We start from the raw sequence: 23,440 nt of genomic DNA, 5'->3' as shown, positions 1-23,440 counted from the left end.
CATCAGCGGTTCACGTGGGACTTGGACGCGCCTCCGTCCTGGGCCGGTGGGGACGTCCCTCGATCCGACCATGGCACGACTTGCGCTCTTGCTGACCCTGATCCTGCCCGGTATCGCGCAGCAGGCCGCCCGGCCGCCTCCCTTCTTCCCCGCCGCCGGCTCGGAACCGACCCGCAGCTGCTCCGTAGTGCTGGATCCCGTATCCGGACAGCTGGAGACTGTGACTGGCTGGGTCCCCGCGGCTGTCGCCTGGGCTAACCTGACCGAGGGCATCAAGGAGACCGGGTAGGTAGGCAGGCAGACGGGTGTCCGCCCACTGCAGCGGGTCAAATCGGTGTCTGGGGCAAGGCTGCGGTCCTAGACCGGTTTCCTTTCTTGTTGGGACCACGCCCTGTTGGGCGTAGGTGGGCTTACTTGCGAGTAAACAGGCTGCTAGGACTGCCTTGCAAGGCGCGCGTGTTGTGATGAGCAAACCCAGAGGAAGGCAGTAGGGTTTGCTTCCGAGTAAACGCGCATTGCAAGCGTCCGATTCTCGTGCACGTTTTTACCGAGTGCAAGCTCAAATGAACACCGGGTGTTTTTGTTTTGTTGGAGGGGGTTACTTCCGAGTAAACGCGCAAAGGGGCCGCGTTGCAAAAGCGCGCAGACCCGGAGCAGGTGCAAAATGAAAGCAGTGGGGTTGAAGTTCGTGCGTGCCACGCTGCGCTGCAAAAAGCGGTGCCCTCGGGGGCAGGAATCCAGGGCGGCGTTGGGTAGAATGAGCAGGGAGGCGCCACTAACGCGAAAGGGTCGGATTGCGACATTTCAAAGTAAACAGTCACAAGACTCAGAAGGGACTTAACATGAAGTCCAGAGTCTTAAGTAAGTTATGTGCAGCATTTATTCGAAAGCAGGACGCAGCAGGGAGGAGTGCGGTTTGCTGACCCCAGTAGGACTACTGAGAAACTCTTATTGGCTATGCTGGCACACATTGATTACCTCGAATTCGACACAACATACTGTTCCTATAAACACCCACACCAATTCAATACAGGGCAAGTTGTGTTACAATGGGATTAAGAATCTTCTATTCAACATACTCTTCAGTCTCCTATAATATATAATAATGGACTAATTTTTCCTTTACAGTGTTCATTTTTTTAAATAACCTGTTATCAACACAACTGACTCCATTAGCTAGATCCACATTTCATTTTTCTTAATTCATCTCACCCTTCTTCAGTTGATCCTATTTCCCCTTAAAAAAGACCAAACCATTTAATATGTAGTTGGAACTGTTCTACCAGATCCCTGGCTATTTTTAAAAACGGTTGTTTGCTAAGGTCTCAGAGTTGTTAGGACACACACACACACCATCTCCCTCCCTTCCCCTCGCAGAACTACCAATTCCCAGAGTTCCCTGGGAAGATGGATTGAGTACCAAACCATCTGGTTAAATTTCAGTACAGTGGACGCTTGGGTTGCGAACGTGATCCGTGCGGGAGGCGCAGGTTGCGATTCGATGCTTATGTGCAAAGCGTGATTTACCGCTTCTGCGCATGCGCGACTGCCGAAACTCGGAAGTACCCGTTCCAGTACTTCCGGGTTTTGGTGCGTCCATAACCCAAAAAAACACAACCTGAAGCGTTTGTAAACCGTGTGCTGGAGGCCAAATCGGGCACAGCACGCTTACACACCCCACTCTATTCAGGCAAGCAAGAGGCACAATCAGATTTTAAGGACATATACCAGGCGGGCAAAACAAAACACTCCAGGAGGTTGTGAAGCAAATCTGGGGAGCGATGATGCAGCCTGGGGACGGAGGAGAGAAGGTGTGTTTGTGAAGATGGTATGACCTGGGGACAGTCCCAAGGGCCAGTTAGAGATTCCTAGAGGGCAGGATTGGGCTCCTCCAGGCCTGAAGTTCTTTCACACTAAAGTTCACGTGATGGGTCTTGAGTTTGCATTTGAATTTTCCACACTTGGCAAACTTTACAGCTGATGACCCCGGGTCATGGAGTTGGTAGGAAGCCTTCATACTGAGGACTAGAATAGGCTTCCTCAACCTCAGCCCTCCAGATGCTTTGGGACTACAACTCCCATGATCCCTAGCTAGCAGGACCAGTGGTCAGGGATGATGGGAATTGTAGTCTCAAAACATCTGGAGGGCCGAGGTTGAGGAAGCCTGGACTAGAAGCTTGAAGCTGATTTGAAGTGTGACAGGGGAGCTCATTTAAGGACTCAAGCAGAAGGGTGCTGTAGTGCAAGGAGGGGAAACTTGACAGATGGATTCGTTCGCTGGCCTTCTCAATACTTTTTATTCTCTCTCTTTCTGTCTCATTTATAGATGGGCCTCCCTGGAACTAACCACCAATGAGAAGTATAATGACAGCCTCCAGGCCTACGCGGCAGGGCTGGCAGAAGCAGCTGTGTCTCAGGAGGTAAGTGTTGGCGTACGGCCTCCACCCTCCACGTTTTCCAGCTTTATTGAAGACCCTTATCCCATTGCTTCAGCTCTCTCAGGACAAAACCATTTGAGGCAAGCATTAACCTAGAAATTCACCTTCCATGATGGCACTTATGGAGGATGAATACAGATGCAGTGGTCTCTGAACACAGGCAGAGTGCCGGACCCGGAAGCCATTGTTACATGTTACCTGGAGCAGCAAGGAGCTACCCCCTGCCTGTTCTGAATGAATTTGAAAGATTCAGGAAGGGCTTCCAAACTCCCACCGAATATGGAAGGTTTTACTCGGGAGGATATTAAAATTAACATACAGTGGTACCTCTGGTTACGTACTTAATTCGTTCTGGAGGTCCATTCTTAACCTGAAACTGTTTTTAACCTGAAGCACCACTTTAGCTAATGGGGCCTCCCACTGCTACCACACGATTTCCGTTCTCATCCTGAAGCAAAGTTCTTAACTCGAGGTACTATTTCTGGATTAGCGGAGTCTGTAACCTGAAGCGTATGTAACCTGAAGTGTATGTAACCCGAGGTACCACTGTACCTAACTTAAGTTATAGGTCCCAATCCTGGCCAATGGGGGTGAATTAAACATAGGAAGCTGCCTTACTCTGAGTCATACCACTCGTCTATCCAGTTCAGTATTGTCTACACTGACTGGCAGCAGCTCTTCAGGGTTTCAGACATTTCCTGTCCTACCTGGAGATGCCATTGGGGATTGAACTGTTAGTTTCTGTTTATGCCACTGTGCAGTGCTTGGAGTCATATTTCTCGTCCTTCCCTGCATGCTGGATACTCTGCGTAATGGGGGAATGTGCCTGGAGCCTCCTCAAAGGCTCAGGTCTTTGATCACATTGGAGGAGCTTGGTCCAACACAAGTCCGACATGAACCGGGGACCTTCTGCATGCAAAGCATGTCCTACTGCTGAGCTACAGCCGCCTTTCGCTCTGGATCTAGCTCAGCCGACTTAAATGTTTGTGCCTTTGCAGCTCATCTACATGCACTGGATGAACACGATGGTGGGCTACTGTGGGCCGTTCAAGTACCAGACCAACTACTGCCAAAAGCTGAAGAAATACATTGAAGCCAACCTCGCCTGGATGATGCAGCTGATGGAGGCAGCGGACGATTCTGAATACTGGTACCAGGTGCGGCATTCTGTTCTGAGGCTGGGGTGCCACCCGCATCGTACCTTTAAATCGGTATCATTCCGCTTTATAAACAGGCATGGCTTCCCCCAAAGCATCCTGGGAACTGTAGTTTGTTATAGAGTGCTGAGAGTTGTTAGGAGATCCACACACACACACACACCCTGTTCCCCTCACTGGGCTACAATTCCCATCATTCCCTGGTTAAACCACAATAAAGGGAAACGAAAACATGCCAGCAAAAGTGTGTCGGTTTCTGATACCATTTTGCAGAAGCAGGCACTGTGTGATGAAAACCACGAATCAGAAGGAGGAGAGGGGGTTGAGTGGTGGTTTCAAGGCCCACTTTGTGGGTGGAACTGTGCAGTGAACTTTTAAACAACAAGCCAGATTTAAAAACGCAACTTAACTTTTACAAGGATATAATAGAAAGAGATGTGGTGCTGTGTTTTTACAAGCATTGTGTGTGACTACTGTATATCATAAGCACAAATGCCTCTTAACAAACAGTAACTTACTAGGTTGCCAAAAGTGCTTCTTTTTAGGGTTGCCAACCCACTAACACTAGGTTTAAAGATAATAATAATAATTAATAATAATTTATTTATACCTCGCCCATCTGGCTGGGTTTCCCCAGCCACTCTGGGCGGCTTCCAACAAAACACTAAAATACGATAACATATTAAACATTAAAAGCTTCCCTAAACAGGGCTGCCTTTAGATGTTTTCTAAAAGTTTGGTAGTTATTTTTCTCTCTGACATCTGGTGGGTACAAGGCGCACATTTTAATTGTGACATTGGGAAGGCTCTAGTGGAGTTCACATGACATGCATACCACACAAATAACCCCAGAACTCAGAATAATTGTGCTCTTTGCACCTCTGAGCAAAAGTCCCTTTTTTTGTATGCTGCATGAGAAGAAAGGGTCCTACCAGCTACCTGAGGACTCCTTCCACCTCCGGAAAAACCAGTCGCTTAGCGCATAGTATCCAGCTGCAGGGTCCCTCCTTCAAGTCCCAAGACCCTGGGATATAACACCTTATAACATGAACATTAATGGTTGCTAATTTTGGTCAGTTTGGTCTTGTGCAATTGTTTGAATGAATTAATATTCAGTCTGCAAGCTGGCGGGTTCATTGCCTTCCATATGGCAGCGTAATTGCTCTTAGCTTTTTCTTTTCTCCTGATCCGAGGACCAAACTACGTCTCGGATTGTTTCTTGGCTGCTTTTAAGGTTTGACTCTGGGAGTGATTCCTGTGTGTTCTCCATCAAAATGCCCAGGTACGCCTCACCCTGCTGCAGCTGAAGGGCCTTGAGGATGGCTATAACGGCCGGGTGGCCTTCCCGATCGGCAAGTTCTCCATCGCACCCTTTGGCTTTCTGTAAGTCTGTGGTTCTTTTGCACCTGTGAGACAATGCAGGAGGGGGGACATTTCACGGGTGCCCGGATTCCGCACAGGACTGACAGTGACACATGATGTTTAAGTCTGGGGTCATCAACCTTTTTGGGCCCATATTTAAACTGTCCTGGGCACCGTGGACATATCACTAGTGTGCACACATGCGCTCACGACAACTGCACGCAACACACCCGCAACACAGATACAAGTACACACATAAAGTCCTACAGCCATCGGCTACACTCCATTTTGAGAAAAAAAGTTTTCGCTTTTTAAAAAACAACAACCAGTTGGGAAGCCTACTTTTTTTGACAAGCTGATTTTCCTGGAGACTGCAGCTGGGGAATATTTGAGTTTGTTCCTGTGTAATGTGTGACATGTTTCTTTTTTGTTTCATTGGCTACGATGAATTTTAAGCCGCTATCCCTCATTAAGAAGCAGCTAGAGTGTAAGGAATGGAACCGTTTGGGTCTTTACCATAAGTTATTAGGGTTTAAGTCTTGTTTTTAAATGTATTTGCTGCTTTTGAGGTTTTTAACTGTTTCTGACATGTAAATATCCTTGAGACTAGGGTTAAGAAAGGGGTTGGTAAATTAATTGTAATAATAATAATTAATAATAATAATAATAATAATAATAATAATAATAATAATACAGGCATAGGTAAAAAGACATAGGAACATAGGTCAGTAGCCCATCTGACCTCTTCTTTCTTCTTTGGCGATCACTCGTAGCCGAGTAAGATTGTCTTCCATGAACACGGTTTTAACAGTGAGTCCATAAGTGACTGTGGAGGCCAGTTCTGAATCCACACAGCCTTCCACTGCGGAGACATAGGTTTCTGGATGGGAGTTAATAATGGTGAGGGTTTGCCAAGCGTGCCTTCCTCTTAGCTCATTCCTCCCTTTCATCCTGAGTTCGAGTGTCTTCAAAGCGCATGACGCCTTTGATAAAGGCTGTTCTCCAACTGGAGCGCTCGCAGGCCAGTGCTTCCCAGTTGTCAGTGTTGATACTACATTTTTTTAGATTTGCCTTGAGACAGTCTTTAAACCTCTTTTGTTGACCACCAGCATTACGCTTTCCATTTTTTAAGTTCAGAATAGAGTAGTTGCTTTGGAAGACGATCGTCAGGCATCCACACAACATGACCATGTGACTTAGCTTCCTGTTCTCACTGTGGCCAACCAGATGCCCCATCCCTGCAAGCAGGATTTGTGCAACTGCATCCCTCCCTACTTAACAATTCCCAGTACAGTGGTACCGGTTTAAGAACAGCTTAGTTTATGAACAGCTTGGATTAAGAGCGCTGCAAACCCGGAAGTAGGTGTTTTGGTTTGTGAACTTTGCCTTGGAAGTAGAACATGTTCCGCTTCCTGTTGTGTGTGTTCCATTGGTAAATTGAGTCCCCCTGCTATGAGAAAGCACACCTTGGTTTAAGAACGGACTTCCGGAACGGATTAAATTCATAAATCAAGGTACCACTGTATTTGGATGTTGTTGGACTACAACTCCCATCATCCCTGGCCATTGGCCATGCTGGCTGAAGCTGCCTATTTCCCAAAAAAGAACTACCGTACACGGTTTGGGTGTGGGATGCCCCACCTTAATAATAAGCCCTCCTGGAAGAGGTAGTGGTGGCAACCAACTTAGATGGCTTTAAAAGAGGATTTAACCTGCCCTCAGGTCTTATGGTAAAAGGCAGGTAAGAAATCTAATACATAATCAACATCATATTTTGGAACTCCTTGCATACTGACATAAGGCAGGCACGTTCATTTTCGGCACCTGTTTAGTTCATCCTATGCAGACGTGTGGAACGTTGACACGTGATTTAGTCTGGTCGTTGCTTTTAATTATCTTGAATTCTTAAAAAAAAATGATTTTTTAAATTCTTGTTGTAAAACACATTGAGGTTATTCTTTTTTTTCTTTTACAATCAAGCAGCATGTAAATTTTGTGAAATAAATAACAACTAAAATCATTGTCATGTGAATCGCCTCTGCTAGTTTGTTCCAGCTGGGGGGTGATTTGGAAGACCTGGAATCGGCCTTCAACAAATCTGGAAACCACCGGGTCCTTGGCTCTGGGTCCTGCTCGGCATTCATCAAGCTGTTGCCTGGCAACCAGGACCTCCTTGTCTCCCACGATACCTGGAATACATACCAGTCCATGCTACGCATCCTCAAGAAGTATACTTTGCCATTCCGGACTTCAGCCCGCAGTGAGTAGCAGGAAAAGGATGTGGGGTGGAGCAAGGGACCATTGACCTCCAGATGTTGTTGAACTACAGTGCTCATAAGCCCCAGTCAGCATGGCCAGTGTTCAGAGATGATCTAGCAGGCTTTTCAAATGTCTTTTCTTTTTTTCTTTTTTGTGACAAAGTAATAATCATAAATAAATAAGAATAATGGAGACCGTTCCATTGTAACTATCCAACCTCCCAAAATGTCAACACCTCTTGCGATGGTTTGACCCCTTTCCGTTTTAACAGTACAAATTCTACAAACGCCTTCCATATCTCCTCAAAATCATTTCTTCTGCGTATTCCCCATCTTACCTCAATGGCACATGTTAATTTATCATTTAATAGCTATATCCTGCGCCTCTTTATACCATTCTTCCATTTTATATTCTGCTTGCCCCTAACACTTTCTAGCTATCATAATTCTTGCAGCTGTCAATAAATTTGTAAGCAAGTCCTTCATAGCCTGCGAACCTTCCACCCCAATGTAAATTGGTAATAATGCTACCTCTGGACTTTCGGTCCAGCTTTAATCCGATGATTTTGTTATCTCCTTTGCCAGAAAAAATTGTACATATTTACAAATATTTACAATATTTGCCAGAAAAAATTGTACATATTTACACCTGCACCACATGTGAATGTAATTCCCAGTTTCTTGGCATCCCCTCCAACATAACACCAAATATTCCTTGTTTATATGATTTAATCCAACTGGTGTTAAATACTGTTATAGGGAAAAACTGTTCCTTTTCCCTTATGGAGTATCCATGAGCCCATATGGAGTATCCATGAGCCCATATAGAGTCCTTAAGTAGGAGAAAATAACAGAGGCCAACCAGAGAATATTGAGAATCAAAGCAGCTAATAAGCCTGATCTTTATTAAACTATTGCAACAGGGTCCCCACTCACCACACACAGGGAGGGAGGAGAGAAACCGCAAACAATCGTGTCCAAGCCCTTATAATAGACTTTTGAAATTGCCCACCCTGTAGCTCTAGACCACCCCCCAAAACATCATACATACATCACAGAAGGAGGCGGTCTCCAACAAAAATCCTGTTTGTCGGGATACCTGATAATGGCCACTGATTGCTCCGCCGGGGCAGCCTGGCCATTCTTTTGTGATGGTAAATACTCAGTTCCTGAATCCAGTCACAGGCTCACCCTATTCATACACAAATACACCCTTAAGACAGGATTTGTGAGCAAAGAGACAATAGCGGGGTTTTCCCCATTTGCCTCCCGTACTGCAGAGGAATATTTGAAGTCACTGGGGAAGTCAAACTGGCTTCAGGATTGCTCTCCTGTACTATTTCAGACACGTGGTTTATATACTTAGGTATGTGTTTGCCATGTACATTTATGAACATTTATTTTCTATTTGGGACCTTAGAATTCTTATAACAATACCATCTCCAAATAATTTATAATGATTATCTTTTATTCTTATAAGAATCGAAGGTCTTTACTGGAGTGGGGTGGGGGGTGGTGTCTGTTGCCATCGAAGCGCTGACGACTGCTTGCAATTGGGCTCCCCAGGTGACAGCTTGATCCCTGGGTACGTCCAGTCTTTCTCCTCCTACCCAGGCGCCATCTTCTCTGGCGATGACTTCTACATCTTGAGTAGCGGCTTGGTGAGTGGCCCCTGTCTCTTCCACTGCTGTCCTAGATAAAGAGTTGTTTGACCTACAGCCAGCATACAGAACCTTCCTCTGATGCAGATGTCATCTGAGATGGGTTCAAACTGGAACCTAAAGAGACTTGGCTAAATATAGCTAGTAGCATGCAGAATAGTAGGTCCTGCACTCCAACCTGGTGGAATGCTCTGTCCCATGAGACTAGGGCCCTTCAGGATTTATCTGCCTTCTGTCGGGCCTGTAAGACAGAGCTATTCTGCCTGGCCTTTAATTTGAATTCAGCCTGACCTTTTATTTCCCTTCTCTTCCCTCCCCTTCCCCTTTTATGAAGATTACCCGCTCTGAGACCCCACAGCTAATTCTCCCCTGGCCTCCTCGCTGGCCCCTGTAGGACTAATTCAGCCAGCTAGCCCTGGGGATTATCTAATGCTTATTAGATGGATTTCCTCTAAATTGATTTCTGAACTTTGAATTTTATTGTTATTCATGTTTTTATACTGTATTTTATGCTGCTTTTACAATTAAGTGTTTTAAATTTGTTGTTAGCAGCCCAGAGCCCGGTTTTTGAACCGGGAAGGGCGGGATACAAATAAATTATTATTATTATTATTATTATTATTAGGCCCTGCACTCAGGGCAAACACAATTCAGTAGGAATATAAAATATCTATTGATTCAGGCCTTTGGTCTATCTACCTCAGTATTCTCTACACAGACTGGCAGCAGCTTTCCAGGATTTCAGACAGGGAGTCTTTTCCAGCCCAAAGAGAGCCAGTGTGGTGTAGTGGTTAAGAGCAATAGACTTGTAATCTGGTGAACCGGGTTCGCTTCCCCGCTCCTCCACATGCAGCTGCTGGGTGACCTTGGGCTAGTCACACTTCTCTGAAGTCTCTCAGCCCCACTCACCTCACAGAGTGTTTGTTGTGGGGAAGGAAGGGAAAGGAGAATGTTAGCTGCTTTGAGACTCCTTAGGGTATTGATAAAGCAGGATATCAAATCCAAACCTCCTCCTCTTCTTCTTCTTCAATGCTAGAGATTGAACCATGGACACAATCCCCACTTCCAGATCCCAGGTCGAGAATCAAATTGGTGCTACTGGGACAGTCATAGAATTGCAGAGTTGGAAGGGACCCTGAGGATCATTGCGTCCGACCCTCTGCAATGCAGGAATATGCAGCTGCCCCATACGGGGATCGAACCTGCAACTCTGGCATTATCAGCACCATGCTTTAACCAACTGAGCTATCATTGGCCCTGTTGAAGGGCACAGAAGCTGCCTTGATGACCTTTGAAAATTCCTCCTGTTTAGGAAAACATCAAGCAAATGGCTTTATTTCTGCGCTTCTGGAAATCACTGAATTTTTGCAGATAAACTCATAGGAACACAGGAAACTGTATTGTATGGGGTCAGACCCATCAGTCCATTTGACTCAGTATCGTCAACACTGACTGGCAGGGGCTCTCCAGGGTTTCACACAGGGTCTTCTCTTGGCCTTATTAGGAGATGCCATAGGGCAGCCTTTCTCAACCTTGGGTCCCAAGTTGTTGTTGGCCTACAACTCCCATAATTCTTAGCTCGCAGGACTAGTGGTGAGGGATGATGGGAGTTGTAGTCCAACATCTGGGGAGGTTGAGAGGTTGAGAAAGGCTGGCGTAAGGGTTGAACCTGGCACCTTCTGCATGCAAAGCAGGTGTCCTCCCACTGAGCTTTGCATCTGGGAACCCCCCATCAGACATCTTGGGGTTCCCAGATGCAAGGCTTGCTCAGGGCCTTTTCCCTCTGCAGGTATCTCTGGAAACCACCCTTGGGAACAGCAACAGCAGCCTGTGGACGTTCATCCAACCCGAGGAGAGCGTCTTAGAGTGGCTGCGCAACATCGTGGCCAACCGGCTGGCAACAAGCGGAATGGAGTGGGCGGCCATTTTCCAGAAGTTCAACAGCGGCACGTGAGTGGAGGAGCCATAGCTCCGTAGGTAGAGCACAGGTCCTGCATGCAGAAGGTCCCGGGTTCAAGCCCCAATGGCGTCTCCAGTTTTACGGGGTCAGGTAGAAGCTGGCGTTGTTAAAGTTGCGAAACAACGAAGCATGGGATGGAGCAATGGAGATATTTCTGAAACCAGAATGGGCTATCAGTTCCGTCCAAGGCATGGTGTAGACCAGCAACAACTGGGGGAAAGAGAGACATAACATTTTACAAGGACAGGGAGAAACACCACAGGCAGAATAATTGCCACACACAGGAAGAACAAGGATATAGTCTGAGTGCCTCACTTGTATTTCTAGAAATCATTTAATGTGTCAACACGAATAGAAGTTATTAATATTGCAGTTGTTGCGTAAGGGATTATTATTTTGACAGGAAGGTAATTGAAATTAATAAGAGTTCGGAACGCAGAAATAAAGAAAAACATCAAACCATCGATTCTAGCACGCGGTGGGGGGCACCTAAATTATATAATTCAGTATTTGAATGATAGGTATTAGTAATTGTATTATAATTTGGAATTGTTGTAATGAGGCTATTGGATGGTAATTGAAAATTAATAATAAATATTATAAGAAAAAGAGAGAAGAAGCTGGTGGGAGTAGCTTTTTGCTGCCCGGGATAGACCACGGGAAATGAAGCAAGATGGACAAATCATGCTCATGCGTGTTTCATCTTTAAAACCTTTACAACAATCCTGCAAGGTAGACTAGTGCTGTTATCCCTGTTTGCAGATAGAAGATGTGGATTAGGCTGAGAGGGAGCAGCTTGATTCAGGGGCCCCTAGGCAACTTTCACACCACTCTTAATTCCAAAAGCATTGTGCATGTTGGCACTCACCTGTTCTGCTTCTTTGCCACAGGTACAATAACCAATGGATGATTGTGGATTATAAATCTTTCGTCCCAGGGAAGGCCAGCCTCCAGAAGGGTGTCCTCACGGTGCTGGAGCAGATCCCGTAAGTGCTCTAAACTGTACCTCGTTGGACAAGCAGGGATGCCCAGCTTCGCCCTCATCTCCACACACCTTTAAATATTGCGCTTTCCCTGCTTAATAGAGGCCAGGTTCGCAGGTAACACTGAGCCCAGCATCCTGGCTTACTGAGCTAGGATAAGTGCAAGCAGCTGTGAACCAAGAAACTATATTATTATTAGCTTTGCATCGATTTTATAGCCCACACTTTGTCACAAAGTGGAGATGAAAAAACATAGCTCAGTGGCAGATCATCTGCTTTGAATGCAGAAGGTTTCAATTCCCAGGACCTCCAGACCTGCTGCCTGAAACCTTGCCTGTCAGTAGACAATACTGAGCTACATGAATCAGTGGTCTGACTCAGTATAGCTCAGTGGGCGAACATCTGCTTTGCCCCCTAGTTGAATTCCAGGTATGGCTAGGGGAGAAAACCCTGGCTGAAGCCCTGGAGAGCTGTTGCCAGTCAGGGCAGACAGGTAAAGGTAAAGGACCCCTGGGCGGTTAAGTCCAGTCAAAGGCAACTATGGGGTTGTGGCGATCATCTCGCTTTCAGGCCGAGGGAGCCAGTGTTTGTCTACAGACAGCTTTCCTAGTCATGTGGCCAGCATGACTAAACCACTTCTGGCGCAACGGAGCACCGTGATGGAAACCAGAGCACACGGAAATGCCGTTTACCTTCCTGCCGGAGCAGTACCTATTTATCTACTTGCACTGGCGTGCTTTCGAACTGCTAGGTTGGCAGGAGCTGGGACAGAGAGACAGGAGCTCACCCCGTTGCAGGGATTCGAACCGCCGACCTGATCAGCAGGCCCAAGAGGCTCAGTGGTTTAGACCGCGTCCCTCAGGGCAGACAGTACTGAACTAGATAGGGCAGTCGTTTGATTCACTATTATTAGACAGTTTACTATTTAATTCAACTATTTAATTCGGCAGTAGCTCAATGGTTCCAGCACTTGCTTTGCATGCAGACAGCCTTAGGCCAATCCCCAGGGGGGTCTCCAGATAGGCGAGACCCCCTGCCTGAAATCCTGGAGGGCAGCTGCCTGTCAATACTGAACTGGATGGACCAGTGATTTGATTTGGTATAAGGCAGCTTCCCACAGCACCTGGGAGGAGATGAGAGCTTTGCGGGGTCTTCCCAGCACTGAGACTTGAGTGCCTGACTTTCCCCCTGTTCTCTAAATAACAATATTTTGATCTCTCCAGGGGGATGGTGGTTTTTGATGACAAGACCGAACTGCTTTACCAAGAAGGCTACTGGGCGAGCTACAATGTGCCGTAAGGATTACATTTCATTTTCATTTCACTTTTATTTAGTATACCACCTTTCTCTGTTGCTACACACGACACGGTTTATAGCAGCAAAATATACAACAAAGAACGCACACCTTGTCATAATCCGATCCAATGGATCGACTTATATCAAATGAAGTAATATTCTATAATCTGTTAGAATATAATAGCACACAATAAAATTAACTCTCAAAATATCAGCAGATCATAATTAAACAGAAATTAACTCTTAGCAATAAATAATTGCTAAACTACGATTTATAAAAACAAGTGCACGTCACAGTGCTTAAAAGACCACTATACATACATGCAAAATCATGTTTCTCTTTGCCTCTCGCTATCCTGGCTCCTTCCACTGCCTGATCTCTGTCTTGCTCCCTTGGGAGGCAAAAGGCATCTGTGTCGAAAACGACAAATGCCTTTAAAACAAGACTAAAACCCTAATAAGCAGGGACAAATGGAAAAGATACATCCAGCAAGCTGAGAAAGCCTGTTGGAAAAAAAACATCTTCAGTTGTTTCAAGACAGTGCAGATAGTAGGTGCCTGGCTTATTCCACAAGGCTTATTCCACAAGCCACGCTAAAAGCCCTACTCCTCTGATTTGTTTATTTATATTGTTATTATTATTATTATTAATTTATTAAATACCTGTAGATCTCAGGGCGGTTCACAACCAAAAACAACCCAATAAATCCCCCCTTCCACAACACATTTTAAAAGGGCATTGGATGTCAATCAGCCAAAGGCCTGGTGAAAAAGGAAAGCTTTTGCCTCAGGATGTATAATGAAGGTGCCAGGCGAACTTACTTGGGGAGAGCATTCCACAGACGGAGAGCCACTGCAGAGAAGGCCCCGTTCTCTTGTTGCCACCCTTCTTGAGGAGGAGGCACACAAAGGAGGGCCTCAGAAGATGATCTCAGGGTCCACGTAGGTTCATATGGAAAGAGGCAGTCCTTGAGGTATTGAGGTCCTGAGCCGTTTTAAGTTACTGCAGAGTGGACTTCTGAGATCTTTTGAAATTGCAACAGAGACTCTCCCACAGACTACAGGAATCTACTGGGTGTGTAAGGGATAAGGCGGTCTCTCAGGTAACCTGGTCCTAAGCTGTATGGGGGCTCTTAGATCCGTGCCAGCTCCTTTAATTTGGCCCGGTATCTGACAGCCAGTACAAATCCCATGAGCAAGGGTTTACCATATTTTTTGCTCTATGACTCACTTTTTCCCTCCTAAAAAGTAAGGGGAAATGTGTGTGCGTCTTATGGAGCGAATGGAGGCTGCGCAGCTATCCCAGAAGCCAGAACAGTAAGAGGGATTGCTGCTCTCACTGCGCAGTGATCCCTCTGGCTGTTCTGGCTTCTGAGATTCAGAATATTTTTTTTCTTGTTTTCCTCCTCCAAAAAGTAGGTGCGTCTTGTGGTCTGCTGTGTCTTATAGAGCGAAAAATATGGTATATGCTGGCTGAAAGCTTTGCCTTACAATTTGTCCTGCCGCTGAGAAACCCTCCTTCAGGAGCTAAGTGACAACCTCTGGATTGAGCCATGATCTAGTCCCACACCAGCCAATGTGTTATAGTGCCAAACTAGGACTTGGAGAAACCTGAATTCAGGTCCCCACTCGGCCGTGAAGCTCACTGGGTGACCTGGGGCCAGTTGCTTTCTCTCTTAGCCTAACCTACCTCACAGGGTTGTTGTGAGGATTAAATGGGGAGGAGAACTATGTGTGCCACCTTGAACTCCCTGGAGGAAAGTCAGGCTGTAAATGCAACAAATAAAGAATAGACTCCCCTCTAGCCCCCCAACATTGCTCAATGGCTTTTTCCCCACACCCAGGTATTTTAAAGAAATCTTCAACACCAGCGGCATTCCTCAGCTGGTTCAGAAATATGGCGACTGGTTCACCTATGAGAAGAACCCCCGAGCCCAGATTTTCCGGCGCAACCAGACGCTGGTCCGGGACATGGGCTCAATGATCCAGCTCATGAGGTAAGACGCCAGCCGTGCTGCCCCCTGCAGGCTGGGAGTTGCATGAACAAATAATGGATACCACACGGCTGTCTCCTTGCTGTTGAAATGGGGTTGGGTTGCAAGCTGGACAGCACGTTTTTTGGAGCAAGGCATGAATTGGAGAAAACGTTGACTTAGAAATTGGACTGGGTGTTCACCGGCTCGTGTGAAACACTGTCCCTGGTTGGGATGGAGAAGATCTTTGCTCACTCTGCACTGTAAATTGAATCCATTTAATTTGTCAGTCCCATGCTTATTTGCAAATCGAATCATAGCCATTGGTTGGATTGCCCAAATTTTCTATTATTATTATTATTATTATTACTACTACTACTTATTTATTTATTTATTTATTTAATTATATCAATATTATTGCCATTGCTACTGTTATTGCTGTTGTTATTATTGCTGTTGCTGTTATTAATCGCCTTCTATACCACCATCTCAACACAATTTTCATATAAAGTAATTGAAAACAAAAACACATGAAAACATATTTAAAACCAGACTAAAACCATAACGATTGAACCTTCATGGTAAAGGCCCATTTATCCAGCTGGGAAGCCTGTCGGAAGAAGAAAAAACCAACTCTTTCCCGAAAGTGCAGATTGTGGGGTAGTATTGTGACAGGAATACTATTCCACAGAACAGGGGCAGCTATACTAAAAGCCCCGCTCCGAGTTACTGCAGTGCAGTTTCAGGTTGTTGTTTTTTAAATGCCTTTATCAGGAAAAAGCAGACAAACATGTATATTTTAGAAGAGGCGAAAGGCATTGAAAACATGCAGGAATGTGTATTTAAAATGCATTCAAAATGAATGCTTTAGAAGCCACAGGAAACTGCCTTATACAGTTGTACCTCGGGTTAAGTACTTAATTCGTTCCGGAGGTCCGTACTTAACCTGAAACTGTTCTTAACCTGAAGCACCACTTTAGCTAATGGGGCCTCCTGCTGCTGCTGCGCTGCCGGAGCACGATTTCTGTTCTCATCCTGAAGCAAAGTTCTTAACCCGAGGTACCACTGTATGAGTCAGACCATTGCTCTATCTAGCTCAGTATTCACTGCACTGACCAGCAGACCAGGCTCTCCAGGGTTTTGGACAAAGGACATTCCCAGCTATAGCCGGCAATACCAGGGATTGAACTCAGGACCTTTTGCATGCAAAGCAGGTGTTCTGTCACTGGTGGTTGGAGGTTGCATTTTTCTGTCTTTTTAAATTGGGGAAAATGGGAGCGGAGGGGCCTGTGATGGAGTGCGTGTGAAACTGACACAGAATGGAAATTGACCAATCCACCAACCCCTACTTCCTTTGGCTCAGATGCCAAAAAGATAATGCTCTTCCAATATTATACTAGTCCATATACGGATTCACGCCGGGTCTCTCTGCTGTAGCAGCTCCTTAGTTTGCTCTTCCAAGTCCACACAAGTGTTTCCCCCAACAAAAACGGGGGGTTTTCACCCCGAAACTCATCCTGTGGGGAAGCACAGCTCCAGGAAATGTTCAGAAAAGGAGCAGCCCTGTCATTTTTTTTTGCTAGAACGCCAGGATAATTGATGTCTCCTCCTTGCTCTGTCAACTGAAGGAGTTGATAAGGAGAACAAGCAATACAGTCAAGCAGAGGCTAGGTACTTCTTTCTTTTTCTTGCACAGGGTTCCCGCTTCATGCTAGTGGTATATAGATGCTCACCCTTCTTTACAAGATGGCTTGCGTTTCCAATTAAAAGCAAAAGGTTGCGTTTCAGTGGGCCGAAAACCTTTTGTGTTTTGCACTGTGTTTTGCAAGTTAAGTATCTTCCAAAACCATCCAGGCCTTAGGCTGATCCTAATGAATTTGGTATAATTCCACCTGCTCCATCTCCTTTGGAGCTCTATGTGTGTATATGGACCAACATAGTGGCCAACGTTTTGGGTGAGTAGCTAAGAGGACCATCACAGTGAGCCCTTGCATTTCTGCATCTCCCACTATGCCATCGCTTGAAGCCCTGACTGCCCTGTCCCTATTCACATCCTCCCTGTGCTCTCCGTGCAGGTACAACAACTTCCCAAAGGACCCACTGTCCCGGTGCCAAGGCTGTGATCCACCACAGAATGGCGAAAACGCAATTGCCGCCCGCTCAGATCTGAACCCTGCTAATGGCACCTACCCCTTTGGGGCCCTGCGTCAGAGGCCACACGGAGGCACCGATATGAAGGTATGGGGTTATGAATATCATAATACAGTGGTACCTCGCAAGACGAATGCCTCGTAAGACGAAAAACTCGCAAGACGAAAGAGTTTTTCGTTTTTTGAGTTGCTTCGCAAGACAAATTTCCCTATGGGCTTGCTTCGCAAGACGAAAACGTCTTGCAAGTTTGTTTCCTTTTTCTTAAAAGCCTTTTTTGAGGTTTTTGAAGACTTTGGTGATTCTTGAAGCTTTTCCAAAACTTCTTTTGCAGCCATTTGGTAAGTTAAACTTGTAAAACTTTTTTGGGGGGTTTTGGATTTTGGGTGCTTCGCAAGACGAAAAAACTCGCAGAACGAATTAATTTCGTCTTGCAAGGCACCACTGTATCAAAAGAGCCTGTTGGATCAGGCCGATGGTCCCATCTAGTCCAGCATCCTCTTCTCACAGTTGACGTAGAAATTTTTGATTTTAATCATGTTTCAATATTAATTACACTTAATGTTGATGGTGTTGATATTGATTGATTGACAAACAAACAATATTTTTTATTATTAATAAGAATAATAAAGTACTGTACAGTGGTACCTCAGGTTACATACGCTTCAGGTTACATACGTTTCAGGTTACACACTCCGCTAACCCAGAAATAGTGCTTCAGGTTAAGAACTTTGTTTCAGGATAAGAACAGAAATCGGGCTCTGATGGCGTGGCAGCAGCAGGAGGCCCCATTAGCTAAAGTGGTGCTTCAGGTTAAGAACAGTTTCAGGTTAAATACGGACCTCCGGAACGAATTAAGTACTTAACGCGAGGTACCACTGTATTATTTATACCCCACCCATCTGGCTGGGTTTCCCCAGCCACTCTGCGCAGCCCACAACAGAATATTAAAAATACGATAAAACATCAAACATTAAAAACCTTCCCTAAACAGGGCTGCCTTCAGATGTCTTCTAAAAGTCAGATAGTTGTTTATTTCCTTGGCATCCACAGGTTGGGTGCCACTGCCAAGAAGGCCCTCTGCCTGGTTCCCTGTAACCTCACTCCTCACAGTGAGGGAACCACCAGAAGGCCCTTGGAGCTGGACCTCAGTGTCTGGGCAGAACGATAGAGGTGGAGACACTCCTTCAGGTACACTGGGCCAAGGCCATTTAGGGCTTTAAAGGTGAGCACCAACACTTTGAAATGTGCTCAGAAACGTACTGGGAGCCAGTGTAGGTCTTTCAGGACCGGTGTTATACGGTCTCAGCAGCCACTCCCAGTCACCAGTCTAGCTGCCGCATTCTGGATTAGTTGCAGTTTCCAGGTCACTTCAAAGGCAGCCCCACGTAGAGCACATTACAGTAGTCCAAGCAGGAGGTAACCAGAGCATGCACCACTCTGACGAGACAGTCTGCAGGCAGGTAGGGTCACAGCCTGCGTACGAGCTAGTAATTTAACCTTGATGATTATGATATTGATTGATAAACAAACAAACAAACAAACAAACAAACAAACAAACAAACAATATTTTAATTATTCATACCCTGGGGGGCTTCCAACACACATATAAACATAATAAAACATAAAACGTTAAAAACTTCCCAATACAGGGCTGCCTTCAGATGTCTTCTAAAAGTTGTGTAGTTCTTTATCTCCTTGACATCTGATGGGAGTGCGTTCCACAAGTTGGGTGCCACTGCCGAGAAGGCCCTCTGCCTGGTTCCCTGTAACTTCACTTCTCACAATGAGGGAACTGCCAGAAGGACCCTTGGATAGAATATATTAGGCTTGATTTTGTGTGCCTGCATTTTTATGACTCCTACGCTGCATTCCTTCCCTGTCTGACCCTGAAATTGGCACAACTGGTCCTTTGGGATGTTTTGCTATGTCTGTATTTTGAGTTAACACCAGGGTGAAGCCGAGCATCTCCTTGAGATGTTCCAGGGACACAGATGGGAAAAGAATGTCAGCAGCCCCCACTGGTGGCTTGGTTGCTAAGATAACTGAGGTTAAAGTGTGATAGTTAAGGCCAAATGGTTTGGGGGCACCCCAAGGTAATTGCAGGGGAGTCAGTTTTAAACAGCTATTCTTTGATAGATATTTCCATTGCAAATGTAACAGCAAGGAAAAAATAATGTCTGCTCATGTTCACAATAAGAATAAACCATGAATCAAGATGGCGGCGGATTGTATTGAAACGTAGACAAAATCCTGCTCCTTCATCTGAGGAACCATCCTGCCAGATTTGGTTTTCAGGTGGTTGGAGGCAGCAATTTTGGGAAACGCTAGCACAGGTCATTGCGTCCCTGACTCTACCTCACCTTCTTCCTTTTGCCAGGTCACTTCCTTTGAGATGGCCAAGAACTACAGTTTCATTGCCACCAGCGGGCCAACCTGGGACAACCTACCTCCTTTCCAATGGACCACCTCTCCCTATTGCAATCTGATACATATGGGCCATCCTGACCTCTGGAAATTCTCGCCCATCCAGGTCCGCTGGGGCTGATGCCTCAGGGGCTCTGTGTGTGTGTGTCTCAAACTTTTCCCATCATGCTCGACAAGACCCCAGCTGGTGCTGTGGGGCTTTGTGAGTGGGCGTGTCGCTTTTTATTCTCGAAAGAGCAAAGGTGCTTGATTATGAATGAATGCAATCGGGATTATTCGATTCCACAGAGACACTGGGAGGGGGGGGGAAGTGCTGGATTTGACTGCCTGCAAATCCCAACTTTCTGTTAGTTTGCTTGTTTGCTTTTCAAAGTTTCTAATCCATATGGACGCAACAATAAGCCTTGAAAGAGTCCAGCCAAACGCCTGCTTCCAGCCAGATGGGTGGCTGAATTAAGATTGCTGGTGTTCGCGAGTAAAGTGAATTATTGGGGGTGGGGGGAAGAAGAGGGAGGGGAGTGTGAAATCCACAAACCTCACCTGCTGAACTGTACTCCCCCCCCGCCCCGTTTTAGCCAAATCACACTTCCCCCTAGAACAGCCTAAAAATAAGAGATAAGGGAGTTTCACAAAAAGTAAAAGGGGGGCATTATTCCATCTCGTACCCCTCCATTAATTACACCATGCATAATTCCTTGCTATTTCTATAAGAACTTTCAAAAATTACTCAAAATTGCAGCATCAGCCGCTAAGATTAAGGTGGAACAGCTTGTATCATAACCAGCGCTAGTTGCAAGATTCTGTTCGCCATGCTAAAGAATATTTAGCTTGTTTTAGCACAAGATACACTGCAGCTCAGGACTTGAGTGTGTGGGTAAGATAATAGGGAGGGAATCTTGAGGTCACAGCTGCTGATGTTGTTACACTCATAGGTGAGTCTTGAGCTCACAAGAGCTTTGTAGAGGGAAGATGTGCAGCCCTGACTCCTGGGGATTTTCCTCCTTTTGCGGGTCGTATACCAAAGGTGTGGGTGCCTGAGGTCTGCACACTTAACTCACTCCAACCAGCATGGCTTTCCCAGACAACGCCGAAATCTCCCATGCAGAGATGGACATAGCAGGGAAGGGTTGTAGCTTAGTGGTAAAGCAGATGCTTGGCATGTAGAAGGGCCCAGCTTCAATCCCCAATGGTCTCTCCAGGTAGGGCTGGCAGAAAACAGGCTGAAGCCCTAGAGAGCCGCTGCCAATCAGTGCAGACAATACTGAGCTACATGGAGCAATGGTGTGACTCAGTGTAATGCCATTTCCTGTCTTCCTACAACAGGAAGGGGGGCACGGATGAAGCATGTGCTTTGTGTGCAGAAGGCCTCAGGTTCACTTCCTGGCATCTCCCAAGTAGGACTAGGAAACGCCTCCATCTAAACCCATGAATAGTTGCTTCCAGTCAGCATAGACAGTATGAGCTAGATGGACCAATGGTGTGATTCAGAACAAAGCCATTTATCCTGTGATCCCTGGCACACGCACAAGAGGCTTGGATTCCCAGGATCGTTCTGGGAAGACCTGGGCAAAATCTAAGCCATTTCCTATTTATATAGTCCGTTACCTATTTATATGGATGCTCTTCCTGGGCTAAGCATCTCTCTCCCATGCTGAACGACTTCCCGATTTTCATATTGCAATTTCTCTCTGATTGTTGTGTGTACATACACATGGTTGAAAGTCAGGGTGGAGAACCTCAAGCCACCACGGGGGCCCTGAATGTAGCCCCTGGACCTCTCCTTATGTCCCCTAAGCTGTCCCCAGGACACATCCCTCACCAGCCCTCCTTTTGTGTTTTTGCCTGGCCAGAATGTGCCCTTAGTGTCTGATAATACCCCTTTTTTGTTTGCCTGGATACAGAGGGGTATATCTGAGAGCATGTAGAAACTAGCCCACTGCCCAGGGGCAAAATCTACACTCTGTGCCCTGCCCACTCTTGCCTCTGGCCCCATCCAACGCTAGCATCTGGCCCCCGGAAGATTGCCCAGGAGGGAATACAGTCCTTTGTATAGAAAGAGCTGCTCGCTTCTTGCTGTAGATCTCGGCTGCATAGACCATTGTAACGATGAGATCCTGCCCTTCTTCGTATTGCTATTTCTCTCCTGCGTTTACGTGCATGTGTGAAAGCGAGGTAGTTGGCTTCCTGCCTTAAAAGCAACCCCTTGGCATGACAGGAAGCGTTTGCTAACGGTTCGTTTTGCTACTGTTGCCTTGAATCTGCTTCCTCTATCAAATCCTTGGACTTCGTTGCAGAGCAGGGATCCTCCAAGATCTTGTTGATTTGCAGCTCCCTATCAACCCTGCCCATTGTCCATGCTGGCTGGCGCTCCCAGCGACTTCCAGAGAGGCACATGTGTCTCAACCTTGTTACAGAATTGAAGCAAATTCTGCCGAGCATGCGCAAAGTGCCTTTCCTATCATCATCGAGTAGCCACAAATTCCCCCCGCAACCCAAATATCTGTAGGCGATTAACAGGCATTCTGATAGATAATCTGCCTCTTGGCTGTTTCCAACTGGCTGCATTCACACTGCAGTTTTGGTTCCGTTTTCCAGACACTTCCCTGTTAATTTCTGCATTATATTTGAGCTTTCAGAACTGTAGTGAAATATAGCACAAGTTTGGAGCTTGTTTTCATGTTAATCTGCAGATGGATTTCTTTTTCTCCCCTGGAAGAAAACTTGTGCTATATATTCTAGGAAGGGGCTTCTAGGTCATGTGAAAACTCAAGGTATAACATGGAAATTGTCAGTTATGGGAATGTTGGGGAAATGGTATAAACCACTCCGGAAGTGCTTTTTATGTCATGTGGAAGCTGAACAATAATGCAGGAATTAACATTTAGGGAAATGTCAGAAAAATAGAATCCCCCGTTGTGTGAATGCAGTGTATGGGTACAGAGACCTCTCTCCGTATAAAGCACAGAGTTGGTATTTTCTATGCACGGGCATCGGGGGGGGGGGCAGGCTTTTCAGCGCACAGTGCAACATGGGAGCAGAAAGTGCTGACGTAGAGCTTACTTGTTCCAGCTCAAAGATGAGCAGAAGAAAGTGGATCTGGAACTACTGAGGGATCTCCACCTCTCCAGTTGTTTAACCATAGCAACAACCAAACAACTCCTTCCTCCCCTAAATATATTGCTCAGTTGAAGAAAGCTTGGAGCAACCAGGAGTTGCATTTTTGTGTGGAAGGACTGTAAATTCAGTTCTGTGTGGATGCTCCCAAAAAACTTCCAGGGCTCAAATTTATTTCCCCCCAGTCTCTGTCTTTTGCACTAGTCTCCAGTTGGTGGTTTAGAAAGGGGGAAGGGGTGTCTATTTAAACAAAGCTTGCCCACCCCCCTGCTTGAGCCAATGTGGGCTTTATATTCTAATTACAAGCATGAAAAACGCAAAGGAAAACCCGAAAAAGCAATTTGCCTTCAATGCTTAGGAGTTGCAAGGGACGTCTTTCCTCCTTTTTTCCTTATACTTGAGCCAAAAAGGATATGAATCAGTCTGTTGGTAGCATAAACTCTGTCCCTGTGGATCAGGGTATATGAGTGTATTGGTCAGCTATATGAAGGGAATTCGGTCTTGCCTTGTATGATCAAAAGTTATTGTTATGATTTATTTTTGGTTTTAATAAATATCAACACTAACTTGACATCCCATGTTCTGCTTCAAGGTCTTTGATATTTTCCCAGAGGAAACAAGGTGGGAATTGTTTGAAATCACCAGTTAGGTGTATACAGTCAC

At 45.9% G+C, this 23,440-nt stretch overlaps 1 protein-coding gene across 1 annotated transcript; it reads left to right on the top strand.

Moving 5' to 3' along the window:
• PLBD2 (phospholipase B domain containing 2) lies at positions 1 to 23,355 on the top strand. Its single transcript, XM_083717349.1, has 12 exons — positions 1 to 285; positions 2,327 to 2,420; positions 3,437 to 3,595; positions 4,878 to 4,978; positions 7,003 to 7,217; positions 8,782 to 8,876; positions 10,666 to 10,826; positions 11,727 to 11,822; positions 13,043 to 13,114; positions 14,960 to 15,112; positions 17,164 to 17,326; positions 19,617 to 23,355. Exons 1-12 carry the CDS (start codon positions 71 to 73, stop codon positions 19,782 to 19,784), a joined length of 1,692 nt encoding a protein of 563 aa, XP_083573475.1. The 5' UTR covers positions 1 to 70; the 3' UTR covers positions 19,785 to 23,355.
• Positions 23,356 to 23,440: the final 85 nt, after the last annotated feature.

Source organism: Podarcis gaigeae (genome assembly GCF_964106915.1).
Source record: "Podarcis gaigeae genome assembly, chromosome: 16".
Lineage (NCBI taxonomy): Eukaryota > Metazoa > Chordata > Lepidosauria > Squamata > Lacertidae > Podarcis > Podarcis gaigeae.
Note: the sequence above shows the minus strand (reverse complement) of the source record. Positions and strands in the feature narration are given on the sequence as shown.

Excerpts from the sequence above, each read along its gene's own strand:
- PLBD2 (XM_083717349.1), top strand. The coding sequence starts at position 71 with ATGGCACGACTTGCGCTCTTGCTGACCCTGATCCTGCCCGGTATCGCG. Across the intron at positions 2,421-3,436 it reads AAGCAGCTGTGTCTCAGGAG|CTCATCTACATGCACTGGAT; the intron begins GTAAGTGTTGGC and ends GTGCCTTTGCAG. Across the intron at positions 10,827-11,726 it reads CAGAAGTTCAACAGCGGCAC|GTACAATAACCAATGGATGA; the intron begins GTGAGTGGAGGA and ends TCTTTGCCACAG.